The 16917-nt window shown below is 55.0% G+C and overlaps 1 protein-coding gene across 3 annotated transcripts in view; it reads left to right on the top strand.

The window, feature by feature from the left end:
* The first annotated feature begins 2655 nt into the window (after positions 1-2655).
* The window catches only part of PAX5 (paired box 5), a 163411-nt gene continuing 149149 nt past the window's right edge, over positions 2656-16917 (top strand). Inside the window, exons 1-2 of one of the 3 annotated variants that reach the window (XM_037035852.1) lie at positions 2656-3375; positions 16682-16847. In XM_037035852.1, the coding sequence (XP_036891747.1) occupies positions 3330-3375; positions 16682-16847 (212 nt within the window). In that variant the 5' untranslated portion in view covers positions 2656-3329. Of the gene's footprint in view, positions 3376-9784; positions 10918-10998; positions 11280-16681; positions 16848-16917 lie in introns of those variants that run through there. The other 2 variants (XM_037035853.1, XM_037035851.1) reach the window with 2 other exon arrangements.

Below are 16917 nucleotides of genomic sequence, written 5' to 3'. Positions count from 1 at the left end.
CGCCAGGCCCTTTCCTGGTCCTCCAGTCTGCCTTTCCCCACATTGTCGACTCTCGCTCTCCATATTTTTCCCCCTCTGCCGATTCTCCCCTCATTTCCTTGCTGGTTTGGCCAGCATGTCTTTTGCCTCTAAATTTGCCTCTCCTTTTCTCCCGGGCGCAGCATTAAACAAATTCACGTGTACCAATGTTGAAGTTCCGGCAGTGTGGACGGAAAGAATGCCTTTTCTGCCCTCGGAACATTTCTGGACGCCACAGTTTGGCTTCCCCTTGAGGTGGTGCTCGCGCTGGATCCGCCGTGCAGGCCGCTGCTCCCCGGGCGCTGGCTCTTTTCTCCTGCTCCAACGGTGCATGCGTGTGTTCGAGTATGGATTTATCTGTCTACGGTTGCAAACCAAAGCAGGCTCTACAAGCCGAAAGCTGAGCGGTGTTGGGTTTCTAAGAGTTTAGGACTGCGGACAAGTGAGATGGGTTTTTTTTTCCGGGGGTCTCGAAGCCGATCTCCTCCTATGGTACACTCACTCCTAACCCTTTGCCCAGTATCTCTAGGGCCGCAGCATCAATTCCGTGTCCTCCGAAGAGGCTTGCCACCTGCTCCGCAGCGGGGAGCCGGCCCTCGGTCTAACGCTGCGGAAGTCGGGGAGGTGGCAAACACTCTGGCCGGTCTCGAAAGGAGAGGGACCCCCAGCAGGCAGGGCGTGCAACAGGATGGCAGCTGGGCTTGAGCACCCCGCGAGGGGCGGGGCGGGCTCTGTGAATTCTGACCGGGGCACTGGAGCCGCAGCACCCGCGCAGCGTTACAACCAGGGGCAGTTGCCCCAACGGGAACACACAATTGTTTTGCCTTTGTCTGGAATGTGCAGAGCAGGACACGGAGGTGCGGGGTCAAGTATTTCGGAACCGGTGAGCCCATTCTTCGTGATGCTTGGCCTAATTCTTTGCCCTTCCTGCGTGCGGACAAGAACGAAGTAGTGGCCGGTATCCCCTCCCTAATTCAAAAGCCGCCTAAAGCCAAAACACACGCATTCCGCAAACACAAAAGCTTAAGCCAATACACCAAAATACAACCCAAAATCCCCATCCGAATACACAGCTCATAAAAACAAAACCAAAATCGAAGGAAACAAAATACATACAAACACAAAATTCGCCTAGCACAAAACACACAAACGATACCGATTAATGTAAAATCGAAACACATCAAAGCTCCACGCAGAAGGAGCAGACTTCCAAACGGCACACAAAAAGACAACCGGCAAGGACAAAGTATAAAACGCACACAAAACCAAAACACACAAGACGGAAAACAAAACCCACACAAAAGATCAAGTCTCACAGAGCAAAACCCTCGAAAATGAAATCCCCGAAAAAACAACACGCAAAACACCGAAACAAAAGACTTTCTCTTAGATAATGAAAAAAAAAAGACTCAAAAAACAAAACCAAACAAACCCCCTAAATAGAAAAACAAAACAAAACCCAAACGACTCCCGCCCCGCGTCCGGGGTGAAATGTCAGTTCCGGGAGGGCTTTTGATCTCCAGGTGCGGACAGGCCTCTCTTTGGCGCAGCCTCCCCGCGCGGGCTAAGCCGGCGGGCGGGAAGCAGGGGCTGGGGCCTGGCTGCGGAGGGGAAGAGTCGAGCGCTCCGAATTGGCCAAAAATCGAATCAGCAGGCAGGGACCCCGACCCGCACTTTGCTGGAAGGAGGCGGCGCAGGGGGGCTACGCAGACTATTTGGTGGGGGGGGGGGCGCCCGGGAATCCACGGCCAGGGTTCCGATTGTAGCAAAATCCACTCAGTGGCTACGCGATGTCCAGCTCCACCGCGCCCCCCACCTCTTTTCTCCAGCTCTGGGCTCTTCGCCTTAGGTTGAGGCCCAGCCTCGTGACCACCCCCTCCAAAAAACAAACACCCTCGCTGAGGACCAGTCACTTTCCGAAACTGCCATTGTCCAGCGGGCCAAGAGTCCTCCTGGGGAGCTCTCCCCCGCCCCGGCGAACCCTGCCCCTTCGACCACCCCACAGCGGGGCCCCACCGACTTCCAGTGGCCAAGCCGAGCAGCTGGACGCGGGGCTGGGGAGGGGTCAGGGGAGGGAAGTCTTGAGACTGGGCCGAAGAGAGCGGGTTGGACAGGCCACTCCTCTGCCCTGTCTCTCTTGGGCTGATTTCCCCTCAGGAATCGAATCCAGGGGCTCGGGGACGCCTCAACGTCTCAGGACTTGAGGGCAAAGGGATTCCACTTATGGGCCCGGGTAAGGTGTCCGGGACTCCCACCCATCTCCAGGACCTTCTGAGATGGGTCTGCTCCGCCCGGGTGAGCGGAGGCCCGGATTTGATCTCCAGCAATCCGCAGCTTAGCCGCCGCGCTCTGGGCCAGAATGAGACCCGGTGTAAGGAGAACTGCGACCAGGGGGCTGAGTGGGACCCGAGGTCGTCGCGGTCCTGGCACTGTCCAAGACTTAGGGACCCAGCAACAGTCTTAGAGTCACAGATAGGGGTGGGGGTGGGGTAGCCGGGTGCTCTGGGGACGGGCGCCGCCCTAGGGGTGAATCTGAGGAAACGGAATGTCTGGCAGCGTCTTGCCTTTGCACCCCCTTCAGAAGCACCTGTTTGGCAGATTGGTTAATTTCCTTAAAAACAAAAATCCGTCCTGCACCCCTCTACGCGGCGGGGTTTGCATCTGGAGGGGTCACAGGCCGCGCGCACGGAGAAGGGGGCCTTCGACACCAAGACGCAAGGGTTTCTTGAAGGTGCCGCCGCGAGGCCAGGGCTCCAGGCTTGCCTTAGGTCTGCCCCTTCCCGTAAGTGCGCGGGCTAGCTCCCCGCTGCCTGAAGCCTTCCTTCCCTCCCCCCAACCCCCTATAAAAGTCCAGGACGGCGCGGCGGCGACACTGCTACGCTCCCGGCCTCCAGCGCTGCTACGCCCGGCCCGGCCCGGCCCGGCCCGCCCCGTCTGGCCAGCAGAGCAGGCCCCGCTGCACAGCGCGGACACCCCGGCCCAGCTCTGGGCTGGCAGTGCGGGGCCGCATGCTGGGGGCGCGGCGTGTCAGGGGACATCTTGTGATGTTGGCGAGAACAGGACATGATCTCACATGGCGAGAAGCTCTTTAGTTCCTTAATCATTTCACGGTGCCTTCGGACGCTTTTTTTCCACCTAAAACGTTTAGTTTCAGCTCAGTGATCAGCTACCCCAGCTCGGCGGGGGAGCGGAAGGCTTGAATTATTTCGACCTGTGAGCGGCCCCTGACGCCAGGGGGAAAAAAAAAAGAAGCACAAAAAAAGTGGAAACTTTTCCCCCCTGTCCATTCCATCAAGTTCTGAAAAATCAAAATGGATTTAGAGAAAAATTACCCAACTCCTCGGACCGGCAGGACAGGTAGGATCGCGACACCGGCTCTAGGCGCGCTAAGCCCGGGACCCAGACGGGGCCCAACCGGGTGATGGTCCTCCACTGCGTTGGCCCCGGGGAGGGAATGAACCTCATTTTCGCTGGGATTGATTGCCTCTCTGTGGCGCGTTTGTGTTTTTTTCGCCAATCTATTCACAGACTTCTGCATCAGTCCAGGTAGCTGAGAATTTGCCGATTCCCCCCCCTCTTCTTCTAAATGTTTATGTAGGTGTCTCGCTGGGGGTCTGAAAGTTTGTTTGGGTCTGCGAGTTTACAGAGGGGTTCGGCGTGTGCATGCGTGCTAATGAGTTTGTGTCCCGTATTTTCAAGTGTCTGAGTGTGTGTCCAAGACTTTATGTGCCTGCGTGTCTCTATATCCATGACTGCGTTAGTGGGTACTTGTGAGTGGGTTTTCCTGGGTGCTGTTCTTTTGTATCCAAAATGTGCATCACATACATATAATTGGGATAAGTGGTATGAGTGTATATCTATTCCTTTAAGGGCCTGTGTTTGTCATACCCCAAGTAATTTTGGAAGTGAGAAAAATGTGTACCTGTCCACAGCTCTTCATTGTGTAGGTGCCAATATACACAAAAGTGCCAGCTTCTAGGCACAGGGATGGGTGTAGGGCCTGTGGGAGTCTGCTGTGCTAAGCCTATGAACAGTCAGGTGCAGGTCCCATTCTGCTGGGAGATCCAGGCACGGAGGTGTGAGCTCAGGGGCAGGGGGCGCGGAGCCCTTGCTGTGTGGTGTGCACTGCCTCTCTCTGTGGGCACTGTTGAGCCCACCATTTATACCAAAGGGTCTCCAGTGGCAGGTGCAGCCTTGGCAGGTGAGAGCAGGTAGCCAATAGGCTAGTTGAGACATGTGTAGGGACTCCTAGCCTGCCTTCACTCTCACTAGACGAGCCTCTGACACTGGGGTGTGTGTGTGTGTGTGTGTACGGTGTGCTCAGGTTTTATCTTGTGGGTGCCCCTGCAATAGAAGAAAGTGCAAGTAGGGTAGACATGTGTGCCTCCCCTGGGCATCGAGTTCTGGTGCCTCTGTGCACACAGGCCTTTCTGGCAGAGGACCAGGTGTGCCTCCCACAGGCCTGGGCAGTGAGTAACAGGGTGTGTTTATATTTGAGAGGAGATGGCAGGCAGCAGGAAGCCTCTGTTTGCTCTGAGGTAAAAGCTGGGCACAGGGGCCACTTTTACTCATTAGGTCAAGTGTGCTAACACACACCTAACACACTCCTGGCCCCAGCAAGAACGCCCATTTTCCCTTGCCTGTGGGTCTGTGTGCCCCGCTTCTGGCCCTAAACAGGTCAGAAAGCAGAGGGAGAGGGGTGAGCTTATGTTCTAAACCCAGGACAATTCCCGGGGACTTAGATATGTTTCCAGAATTGTGACTGAAGTTAGAGCAGAAATCGAAGAGGCAAAATTGAAGAGGGTTCCCCAGGTTGGGAGTGCAGGAAGGGGAACCTGGAAACACCCTCTGCCTCCATCCCCACTCCCCCTCCTCACTTCCCCAGTGGGTCCCTTAGTCTGTGGGACTCCCAAAGGTGTCTGTGCTGGGACAAAAGTTGTGTTTGTGTTGGGAATGGGTTAGAGTCCCATAAGGGTTCAGGGGGAGGGTCTGCTTGGCTAGCCTGCGTGGCTGGCCCTGACTGCCTCTCCTGTCTACAAAGAATGTAATTCATGGCGGTCGATGGGCTCTTTGATTAGTTCAATCGCCTGAATAATCGTTTAATCAATAAAGCATTTCATTCTTCAGCGAGATGGACCTGGGTGGGGTTAGAGAGGGTGGCCTACACTGGCTAGAGTTTTAAAATCTGAAGAGCCACGCCCCCTCTCCACCCCGAGTTGGGGTAAGGGCCGCTTGCGTAGGTAAATGCGAACATCCCAGGTGACACTGCACTTCCGCCGGTCAGTCCCAGCCTGGGCCCCAGCTTGGGAAGAGGAGAGCTGAGAAGCTGGACAGCTGGGGGCATCCAGGTCCTGTCTGGGGGTTTCTCCCTGGGCTTCTTCCCTCTCCTAACTTTGAGGGTTACTATGGGCCTCTTGACCTCCCTTTGCTTTCTTCAGAACTGTATTTTGTTCTGTCTCTTGACCTCAGTTTCCCCGTCTGTACAATTAGGAAGGAGTCTATGCCCTTATAGCTCTCCACTCAAGATCGGGTGAGGTCGGCCCTAAATAGAGAAGCACTAGGATTTTTTTTTGGGGGGGGGGTCTAATTTTTCCCTTGTGGCACCAAAAAGGAGAAACTGGGGTCCAGAGAGGGGCAGGTATTTGTGGGGGTCTTCTCTGCCCCTAGAGTTCTCATTCCTGCTGGGAGAGGAGACAGAGTCCCACCCTCATGGGTCCCCTTGGAAAAAACTGCGACTGGGCACTCAAGCTGCTGTGTGAGTTCAGGCTCCCCAAGGCTAGAGAGACCAGGACAGGCTGAACACTGTCTGACAGAAAACGGCATCCAGACCCTCGGCTCTAGAATGAGCCTGGTGGGATGATGCCCATATTCTCTACCCAAGGGTCTTCATCCTTCCGAAACTTGGGAGGCCTCAACTCAGGGGTTCTTTCCCCTGTCAGACACATGGGGAAGCTGAGCCCTAGAAGGGGCCCCCTGCCTGAAGGCTTTAGAGAGAGAAAGGTAGCCCCAGAACCCTTGCCCTTCGGGGTGTGCTAATAATGGGAATAAACCCTGACAACGACAACTGGCATTTCTCTTGAAAAATGTGGTTAAATTCTTCCCCTCCCCTCCCCCCCTTCCACAGTTTCTGCAGACAGACCTGGGCCAGGATTCAGCTCTGGACCTAGCTGTGTAATTTCCGGTCAGTTGCTTTGTCTCTTTGATGTTTTTAAAATGGCCATTAGAGAGGACCCACAAAGTTAGGACAGCGATGACTGTGTCATCTCTGACTTTACCGAACTGAGCAACCAGTGGAGCCCTGTGGGCGTCGCTTTGCCAAAAGCCAGCGGGAAATGGGCTGGACTTGGGCTGTGTGAGTCAATCTCAGGTCCACCCAGCGCTGTAGCCGCCCCAAACCCCCGACGCTGCTGGGCGCTGGAGGGGCTGGCGGTTGGGGGGAGAGGGGACGTGGGAGGGAGTGTGTTCGAGTGAAGCCAGGTTGTCTAGCTGAGGACCGATGTGGACGTTTCTCTAAAGGTGTGTTGGCATCTCAAACGTTATTCTCAATGGGTTTTCTTTCAATAGCAAAACTTTCAAAGTCAATGCGGTTTACATAAATTGGATTTCTTCCCGGAAGGTTTTGTTCCCGGGCCTCCGGCCTCTAGCGCTTAGCACAGGGCTGGGCCCAAAGCCCTCCTGCCGAGGGAACGAAACCATGCGACTGTCGCGCAGAGCGAGGCGGACCGCTTTCAGCGGGGCGGCGTCCAGACCAGCTGCTTGCTTCGTTCTCTCCTGGACCCAGACTCCAGGGCTTGTGAGCTTCCGGAGGCGGGACACAGGCGTGGGAGCCCGGCTTGGGCACGGAATCCCTGTGTTATCTGAGAATGGTTTTGTAACCTCCCTGGGCCGCTGTTCATTGGCCTGTAAGGTTGGGCAAGGTGGCCAGGATATCAGGTCTGGCATTGGAGGTTCCGGGATGCAGGCCCAGTCTGGAGGCGGTGAATTACCCCCGCACCAGAGGGAGGCTCCCTCCGACACGTTCAGTGCACAATGAGGAAGGGGGATGCTCTCGCCTAAGACACAGTCCTGGAGCCGAACACCTGTATGAAATGGGAATCTGAGCTATTTCTGTTCCATTAGCATCTGCAGTTCCGTCCTACTACGGCAGCGCTCCGGGGGACTCTGTCCAGCCTCCCAGGTATGGGATGGAAACCCGTTTGCGCGGGCATATCCTAGCTGGGTTCTTCTATTTGGTATCGTACCCCACTCGCCCCGCCATTCCGCGAGTGACTCTGGAGAGATCCTTCTGAGAAAGAGGTTCTCGGCCCACAGCCTTTTCTCTAGCCTGGACCTACTCTGACGTTGGACAAGTCGCATCCTGCCTCAGCCTCACTTGGAGAATCTGTAAAATGGGGAAAGTATATAACCTCAGGGCCCTTGCAGCTCAAAGACTTTGCAATCTGAGATCCCAAGCCTGAACTCATTGAGCGAGACTGGAGGTGGAGCTGTCCCTCGCTGCGACCCTCAAGGCCACCCCAACCCCCATCCCCACCCCGCCTCTCAGGTGGTAATGCAGAGCCTTCCCGTCGACATCTAGTCACCATCGATCCACTCCACCGTGGGCCACCGATGGAGCGAAAGTGGAAACCCTAACTCATCCTGGTCTCTCTTCCCTGTTTCGACCTTCTTGCTACAAGGCGGAGTGGGGGTGGGGGTGGACGGAAGATTCGAACAAGCACAGTTCCAGACAAAGAGATCATGCCGTTTCCCCACCTCGGGGGGCCCCAGAGGCCAGCCTGAGGCCGTTTTCCGCAGCAGTGCCCTGAAGGGGGTGGGGATGAGTCAGCGCCGGAAACTTAACTACCAGTTCGGGGGCAGCTGGGTCTGGGCCAGGAACAGAAAGAAGTTGGGCTAGAGGACAGACCCAGTGTGGGGTGTGAGAAACGGGGCACAGGTAGAGAGAGGGAAGAGTGACGTGGAGAATGGCCTGGGAGCCTTCCCAGGTCAGCATGTGCTTTCTCCTCCCTACTAGCCGAGGTTTACAGCAGGCATCCCAGAGCCCTTGTTCTGGCGGATTTACGTTTAATATTAGAGGATCATGGCTTATGAATTGGAAATGGTGGGACTTGGGACCACTCCCATGAGCTGCTGGGGCAGGAGAGTCTTCATGGTCTCTGCCAGGACCCTGGCAGACATAAGGGCTCACAGAACTGATGCCTCCTGGGTATGGACTGGCTGTCACATGCTTTCTTTTCAAAGACCACTTCCTTTGATTGTGGTCCCAGGTTCTCAGCCCCTCTCCACCCCCCCCCCCCGCCGCCCCCCAGAGAAACAGACTCTTTGGTCAGGGACCTGTCCTTCTGGACCAGGAGGATTTTGTTATAAATTCCACACATTTTGTCCTAAAAGAAACAAGAACTTCCCCAGGAGAGGCAAGGTCAGGTTTTCACAACAGCTGATAGCTGCAGCATGGTAGCACTCCTGGCATGGTTGGGCAGGCCCTTGCAGGTAGAATGTGCCAGCCCACCTGCCCTACTCAGGGACTTTCATTATCACTGGTCAGGACTGGGTTCATTCAGTTCCCAAGAGGCCTTGCGCGGGATGAAGATTTGCCCCTGTGGCGAGAAGCCTCCAGCTCCCAGGATCACTAAGCCCCCCAAGCGTCGGGTGACTCCTGGCCTGAGGCTGGAAAGAGGTGTTCAGGGCTCAGTGCTTGGGTAATTCTTTTTTTTTAAAGGTTTTATTTATTTATTTATTTTTAGAGGGGAAGGAGAGAGGGAGAGAAACATCAATGTATGGTTGCCTTTTGTGCATCCCCTGCTGGTAGTTGGCCTGCAAGAAACCGGTTTGCAACCCAGGCATGTGCCCTGACTGGGAATCGAACCGCGATCGTCTAGTTTGCAGGCCCGCGCTCAATCCACTGAGCTACACCAGCCAGGGCTAGTGCTTGGGTAATTCTATCCAAAGCCTCAGATAACCTCCTTTCCCCAGGAACACCCTGATTACCAGCTTTAAAATAATATAAGATTTCTTCCTTCTCAATGTCTCTGCCTCTCAGTTATCTCAGAATTGGGGACCCTGGGGTAAAAAGAGGGAGAGGGGTGGATGAGGAGGCTGTGGCTTAGCAGAAGTTTGATACAACTATGAAATATTTCCACTGGAAAGAGACTTCAATAAAGACTAGTGAAGCCAACTCTGCCCATTTTACAGACGAAGAAACTGAGAATGGGACACTGTGCACACACTATGAGTCCATCATGAGTGTGATGGTGCTTAGATTGAAAGCCGTTTCTCTATTGCTCTCCTTGTTTTTCTCCAACATTCGTTGCGTGTGTGTTTTCTGGAGACTGTTTCCCCCACCTTCACTCCCCACCCCAGCAGTGGCTGTCCCCAAACCTTCAGGGCATCCCAGGGTCCCACCACGGCAGTGGCTAGGCCAAGCTCCCTCGGGATGTGCAGCGGGACTCTCCAGGCACTAGGTGGATCCCCTCCCCCCTCCCTCCATCCCTGCTCACTAGGCCTTCGCGCCGCGGGTTTGTCAATGAACGTGGCGCCGCCGCCTGGACCCCGCCTCCCATTTTCTCCCATTGCCCAGGTATCCGCTAATTAGGCGGAGCCCGCCGGTTGCTCAGCCAATGGAGCAGTGTCTCGAGCCAGGGCCGGCAGCCATTGCTCTGATTGGCTCGATGAAGCGTGATTGGCAGGTCAGCGCCCGCCCCGCCCCCGCCCCCGCCCGGAGGGAGGCTGAGCCCCGGGCGGCGCTGTCCACACGCAGCGGGTCCTGAAAGCGGCTCCAGGGTGGCGCGGTGGCGCACTGTGCGCGCCGAGCAGGCGGAGGGCTAGCGCCCGCGGCGGCAGTGCCGTCAAAGCCAACAGCGGCTCCGTTTCAGCACCAGCAGTCCCGGCGGCCTTGGTGGAGGGGACCTTTTTCTGTCTCCTCTGTCCCTCCCTCCACGCCTGGGGCAAGCACGGCGGCCGTCCCGGAAGAGGCAACTGGAAGACAGTAGAACCAGACCTCCGAGAGAGGGCGGAGGGGCTCGAAGAGTTGGTGGGCGTAAGGCACTAGGCACTAGGAAGAGGATACTATCGCTGTTGTCCCTTTTCCTGGTCCCAGCGATGGGGGAGCAGCGGGAGTCGCGGGAACTTTGAAGGTCCCAGGGTATGAAGGCTACAAGCTCCCGGAGACTCCGGAGTCTCAGCCCCCACATCCGCGGCGGAAACGGCTGCGAACCCGCCTGGGCCCCAGCTCCGCCAGAGAGGAAGTTCTCTGCAACTTCGTCCGAGACGTCGGAGAGCCGGATAGAAAGAGGCTGAAGCAGCAAGTCCGAGTCCCAGAAACTCAGAGAAACAGAGAAAAAAAGGATCCGGTGGAGATCAAGAAGTCAAGGAGAGACTCCAGAGGCAGCGAGGCCGCGGAACCAGCCTGGCAGCCCGCGGGCCTCGCCGCCCCCTGAGTAAAGCCAAGGGCCGAGTGTCCTGCAGGCCTCCTCAAAGCCGCTCCTCTCTGAAGTCTCGGGCGCCTGGCCGTCCCGGAGGCGGGCCCCTACGCTATGCCCCCGAGGCTGCAGGCGCCTTGGCAGCAGCTACCTCTAGTCGTGTCCGGAGCCGCCGCCTGAGCGAGCCCCGGAGGAAAGCCGCCAGGAGTTGGGCGCCCCTCATCCAGCCCGACTGCACTGGCGCGGTTTCCCGCCTCTAGGAGCAGATCTCGGCGATCTCCGGCAGGGAGGCTCAGGGAGAAGCCCCGAGGCTCCAACGGTGTTTTCTGAGTCCAGCTCGCACGGTGCCCGACCTGGAAGCGTGGCTCAGGAGCCGCGCTGGGCAGCCCCTTGGCGCCAGGAGGCGGCGGCGTGGGCCGGCCTGCAGTCTGGAGCGCCCCGATGGAAATACACTGTAAGCACGACCCGTTTGCATCCATGCATAGTAAGTAGGCGGCGAGCTCGCTTCTCTCACTCTCCGCCCGGGACGGGGTTGGGGTGCCGGACTGCGGGGCAGGTACTAAGGCCGGTAGGACCCAGGACTTCTGCAGCTGTGCCGTCAAGTTTGCGAAGCGCAGGGCTTCCAGGCAGGGATGTGGAACAAAGTGCCTGGGCGCCTGGGCTCGGAGCACCTGGCACCGGGAATCCCGCCTCCACCAACGCGAAACGTAGGCAGCGAGCTGCAGCCTTTTCTGCAGCCTTTCGGGGGCTCTGGCAGCGACATCTCAGTGTGCTGGGAGAATCCAAGCTGGGACCTGGAGAGGGCTCCGACTGGACTAGTTGGAGGGCACGAAGTTGTAGCGAAAGGTCAGTCTGAGTCCCAGCGCCCCACACCCAAACCTCGACAGCGCCTTTTTCAATGATGGGGCTAATCAAGACAAGGGCTTAGAGGGAAAGTGGGGCCCCAGCCAGTGTCTTTGTGCTTCCATGTGTGTAGGAAGAGGTTGAAAGATAAGTGAGACACCGTGTCCAGAGCTCCCAAGGTGTTCTGGAGTTGAGGAGTGGGATTTGAAAAATCAACCAAGTCGAGGTTCCTGAACTGAGCTTCTGCTTAGAAGCCCCCAGTTCATACACAGACCCTTAAAGACACCTTCAAGTCCTTCTCTGCCGGACGCTTGCCTTATGATGGCTTCTATCCTAAACAAACCAACAAACAAACAAAAAAAAATCAAGAAGAAGCCAATTAGTCAACATACAGGCGCCCCCGCCTTCTGGAAGACGCTGCGTGTGTAGGAGACGGGAAGGGTCATTTTGGGCGCGAGCAACGCCGGCAGGGCCCTGCGGCCTGACCCGCTGGGGTCTGCCGGTTCACACTTTAGCACAGCCTTCTGTGAGATGTGAGTTCCTCTCACGGTGAGTTAGCGCCGGATTAGAGTCGGAGATTTCAAGGAAATACCAAGCGGAACAAATCGCGTTTTCCCTCTGCGCGCTGCAGAGCTGGGCCGGAACAGGGCGCCAGGCTTTGGCGGCATCCAGCCGGGTGCCCTGCTTGGGTCCCCACCGGGCGCGGGTCATAGAAGTGCTCTCTGGGTGGGAGCCGTCCCCAAGCCGGCTTCTCAGACAGCCCAGGATCCTGCTTACTAGCCGCGGGTCCCCTATTTAACAAAGGCAGCAGAGACCCGGCTGGAGAGAAGGGGAGCTTTCCTGGACGAATTTGTCCTTTTTAATCCGGAGGGCCGAGTGGCCTGGTAGGCAGAGAAATGCTGATCTTGGCGGCCAGGGCTGACTGGAGGCAAGTCAGTTTCTCTTTGTGTCAGTTTCCTGAGTCGGAGGTAATCCACCCAAGCCCTGCGGACGTTTGTACAGAGAAGCCGCTTGCTCCGGTCCCAGCCCGAACGATTCCTCATCGTTTGGGGCCTGTGCCAAAAAGGTTTCTAGTCTGTGGTGACCCCAGCGCCTCCGCAGCCGGCTCCTGTGTACACTTGAGCCAAGCTCGGGGTGGCTCTGATCTCGCAGCGCGAGTCAGAAAACGGGCGAGTTGGGGTCAATACTCTTGAGAGGTAGGCAAGCTCTCAGTTCGGCCGAGGAGCGACTGGGGGGCAAAACGGGGAGGGCTGGCCGCTACTCTTCTCTTCTCGCGGTGGGGGAGGAATCAACAGACCCTCACTGCCTCCTTTTGCGCGAAGGGGCGCCGCAGAGGTCCTGCACAAGCTCTTGGGGAGACAGCGTGAGACCCGGTGGTTTCCCAGCTGTGCAGGAGGATGGAGAAGGCAGCTTCTCGCAGGTGCTGTTAGCCAACTGCTAATGACTGTGTCTCTGTTCCTCCGTGTCCTGGCCTCCATCTGCCCTCTCCTCCAGAAGTGCTCCCTCCTCCCATTTTCAACCTTCCGGGCAGCGCGGTGGGGGCTGGGCCCCAGCCAGCTGAGCTTCCAGAGCTGGCTTCTCTGGAAGTGCCCTTGGTTCTGACGTCCAGAGCTATTTGCTTGCATAGTGTAGACCCTCGAAGGGGCCTCAGTTTGTTGGTGATTGGAGGTGGGGAGTGGGGTGTGCAGTAGATCCTTAGAGATCTCTGGGGCAGTAGAGGCTCAAACGAAGTCTTGCCTCCTCATCACCCTTCTTGACCCAGGTCAGGTTCATGCCCCCACTTCCCTCCCCCCATTGGAATAGGGCAGCTTTTCGTGGTGGGTCAGGCAGGGGCAGACCCTGCCAGGAAATGGGCTTCTGAGTTCCCCCGCCCCAACCCCCTATTCCAGACTCATCACTTTCTTTAGCACAGTGCCTCCTCGCTCCCTCCTCAGATGTTTTCCTCCCTCAGGTACGGCTACCATTTATAAAGCACTTTTATAACCAGTCTCCCACCTGAGATTTGTCTAAACCTTTAGTTACACCCATTTTATGGAGTGTGATATTGGGATCAGAGAGACAAAAGGACTGAAAGTTCACAGGGGCAAACCTGGAGCTGGTTCTTGGGTCTTCAGGGAGCCACAGAAGAAGAGAGGGAGGGACTCAGGTTCCAGAAGGAGGAGAGGGGACTGTCTGGGTGGGCACACACATGTGCGCAGCACTGTGTCTGGTTCAATTGTGTGTCTGTGGCCCGGCTGTCAGTGTGTGTCAGCATCTGTCTGTCATTTAGAGAGTGTGTTAACGAAATTCCATCCCTGCTCTTCCCTGTGTCCCTGTTGGCATGTCTGTGTGTCCCTTCATTCATCCTCTTGGGTGCCACTAAGAAAAATTCCAATGACCCTGAAAGCCCTGGAGTTCAATCTTTGACTGAGCAGGGACCCTCTCTCTGAGACCTTGTGCCCAGCCATGTGGGCCGCATGTTCTTACCAGGGCCTAAGGAGCATCTGTGGAGGCTGGCCCTCCCAGACCAGAGCCACAGAGGCCCCGGGGGCATCTGCAATTCAACCTTTCTCTCTCTGCACCACCCCCAAAACCCTTTCCTGTCAGTCCTATGAGGGCAGGGCTGTTTCCCTTGTATCTGTGTGTCTGTTTCTTGGTCTTTGCCTTGATTTGTTTCCATCTATCTTTGTGTCAGTCTCTCTGTAAATTCTACTTGGCCCTGAAAAGTGTAGCTGTGTCTGTGTCTCCCCAAAGCTGCCCCCATGGGATAAACCGGTACCCAGCTGGAGTCCACAGGAAGTAGAGGCTGGGCTTGTGTTCTCTGAGGAGATGCAGAGCTGGAGCTGGGGTTCCAGAAAACAAAGGTCCCCCTCCACAGAAGTCTCCTGCACCCCAGTTTCCCCCCAGAAAACTGGGCCTCCTCCGTTTTCTCTTCTGATCTCCTGGCCTTCCTCTGTGCACCGCACTCACCTTTCTCTTCTTCACCTGTTCTGGCTCTTCCTTTTGCTTTTCCCTCCTTTGCCTTTCTAACTGGAGGTTTCTCTTCCAGTCTCAGCTCTCTTTTCTTGCTGCCTGTCTCATTTAGTCCCACTCTTTGCACCCTTCTCCTGACACCTCACTTTCCCTCTTTTCTTCCCCACGCTGCCTCCCCCTCTCTCAGGCATCTAGTTTTACTTCTTTTTAACCTCAGGGTAAGTGGCAGACATTGCCCTCTCAGATCACAGTTGTAAACCACCTCCCTACCAGCCTCGACATGCTTTATTGGATAGGACTGTGACTGAGGCAGAGAGAGCCAATTTGGGGGGCCTTTCCAGGGGACTGCCTGGTCACTCTGGGTCTGGTGTCAGCTGTGGACATGAGCATCAGACTCTGGAAGAGTACTGGTAGCCTAGTCTTTGTGGGCTTTGAGTATAGGATGGCTTGCTGTCACCTAGAATGTCCGTGATACAAATGGTCCCCAAAGCTCCCAAATGTCCTATAGGATAGCTTTTGAAATTTGAGTCCTCTGAAGGTTGGCATTGTGTTTTGGGCAGAAAGTTTAAATTGCCAGTGATGTAGGGAACAGGGTCTTGCAGACGGGCTACAATGCCTAGACTAACAGGTTATCTCAAAACTGTACTGGGTGCTTTTGGCTTCCTTTTTGTCCTTCCAGAGGAGCTTGTACCAATTTTGAATTTACCTTCTTCTTAAATCCAGCCCGTTCTTGAAAGCTCAATACAACTTTTTTTTTTATTAGGTGCTCCCAACCGCAGAACAAAGCCTTCTTAAGGCCCTTGACCATGGTGGCTACAGCCGTTCAGTTTCAGGCGAACTGTGCAGTCACGTTCTAATCACCAAGTCTCATTTGGGACGGTTTCCTTTTCTCGTGTCTGGAGTGTTTTAGAACAATCAAAACCCATTAATGTTCACTTTGAAAATCAGAGAGAGATTCAGCTAAGAACTAGAATTAAGTACCATCATTGTCTATAAAATTGTGTTTTTCCTTGAAATCAGCCTGATGCTGGAAATTGAGGGATACATTCGATTCAGACTCTCCTGGGAAACTTCATGAATTGCTTTGGCAGTTTTTAGGACATAAGTTATGTTATGGGTACCTTTCTCCTCTCCATTTCAGATGTGCATGAACCTGGATAGTGGCTGAGAGCTGGGGGGGCGGGGTGGAGAGCTGAGATGAGGTGACTATTTTGTGTGTTAGAGTTAGAGAGGGGGTGTTTGTGTGTATGTGTGACCTCTGAGATGCCCTGGTTTCCATGGTACAGTCTAGTCCCGGGCAAGTCCCAGTGTCGATTATCACCCCCCTCCCAGCCTCTGAACTGCCAGCAGCATTGGTAAATGCTTGAACTTGGCTTTTGGCTTTTGACAGCCTTCAGTGATGTCAGGGACTGATTAATGGCTGCAAAGTCAATAATGTTGCTACCCCCTGTGTTTACTGGTTTGGCTCTTCAGTGGCTTGTATCTCTGTTTCCCTCCAGATGGATCTGGATGTAAGAGAAGGAAGCTTACCGGGCAGAGGAGATTCTTTCCCAGACTCTTTTTACTTAACATTTGTCTCAGAGCCATTACAAAACCTGGGACTCACAGGCTTTCTCTGGCTTCTTGATTTCCCCTGAACCAACTTACAGCTGCTTGTCAATTGTAAAACACTTCACAAATTTTAGGAAAACTCCTTTACAGCAAATCCAAGTGCAGTAGAGTGGAATGGGATCCTCTGACCCATTCCTTTTGTGTGCTCTCGGACGGGACAGTGGTCAGGTCTACATATCAGCCTCATCTTTTTTGTTTATTTTTTCCAGCTTCATTGTCATGTGGGACTGAGCTTCTTAAAGAAAGTGTTTTTATCAAGGCAGTGGCTGGGTTTTGTCCTGGCATCGTGCAGATACTATTTAAAATTTTAAAAAAGTACTTACCTTTAGATTGGTAATCTCAAAAAACCTTATTTTCCCCCCTGAGATTTAGGTTTACAGGGGTTATCCCTGTCGCTTTTGAAGATAGTTGTTAGAAGGAAGAGTTTCATTTTAAAAAACCTCTCTACATTTGATGTATTTTAAAATGCATTTTCTCCCGAGGCGTTTTTCTTAGACCTCAGCATCGTGTATGCAGTAAGTTGTGTCCCCAGCCTAGACTGAGGTCGTCACATGTTCCATTGTTAGAAAAAGAATGGCAAGGAAAATGCTAGTAACGGAAGGAAAAATAGCATGGGGATGCTGGCCCTCGATAGCCCAGTGGACTGGCTGAAGATCACGCGTAATTTTACAAAGCGATTTAAGGCGTTTACGTAGTGTGTGTGATCGGACTTCGGGCTGAAGACATCCAGTCTGCAGCCACTCCTGTCCGAGGGGCGCTGGGTGCTCGCTGCGGCACTGCAGCTTCTGTGTGACTGGTTCTAACTACCCCTTCTCTCGCTTTCTGTTTCTGATCTGTTTCAGGACATGGAGGAGTGAATCAGCTTGGGGGGGTTTTCGTGAACGGACGGCCACTCCCGGACGTCGTCCGCCAGAGGATAGTGGAGCTTGCTCATCAAGGTGTCAGGCCCTGCGACATCTCCAGGCAGCTTCGGGTCAGCCATGGCTGTGTCAGCAAAATCCTCGGCAGGTAAAGGCAGGAGCTCCAGGCTTCCCTCAATTTCTCAGATAACAACCTAAAACATGACCCAGCAGCTGGC

Source organism: Sturnira hondurensis, unplaced genomic scaffold (assembly GCF_014824575.4).
Source record: "Sturnira hondurensis isolate 20B ecotype Veracruz unplaced genomic scaffold, ASM1482457v3 Scaffold0022566, whole genome shotgun sequence".
NCBI classification, from domain to species: Eukaryota; Metazoa; Chordata; class Mammalia; order Chiroptera; family Phyllostomidae; genus Sturnira; species Sturnira hondurensis.
The sequence above is the reverse complement of the archived record's forward strand: the minus strand, read 5'-3'. Positions and strand labels throughout refer to the sequence as shown.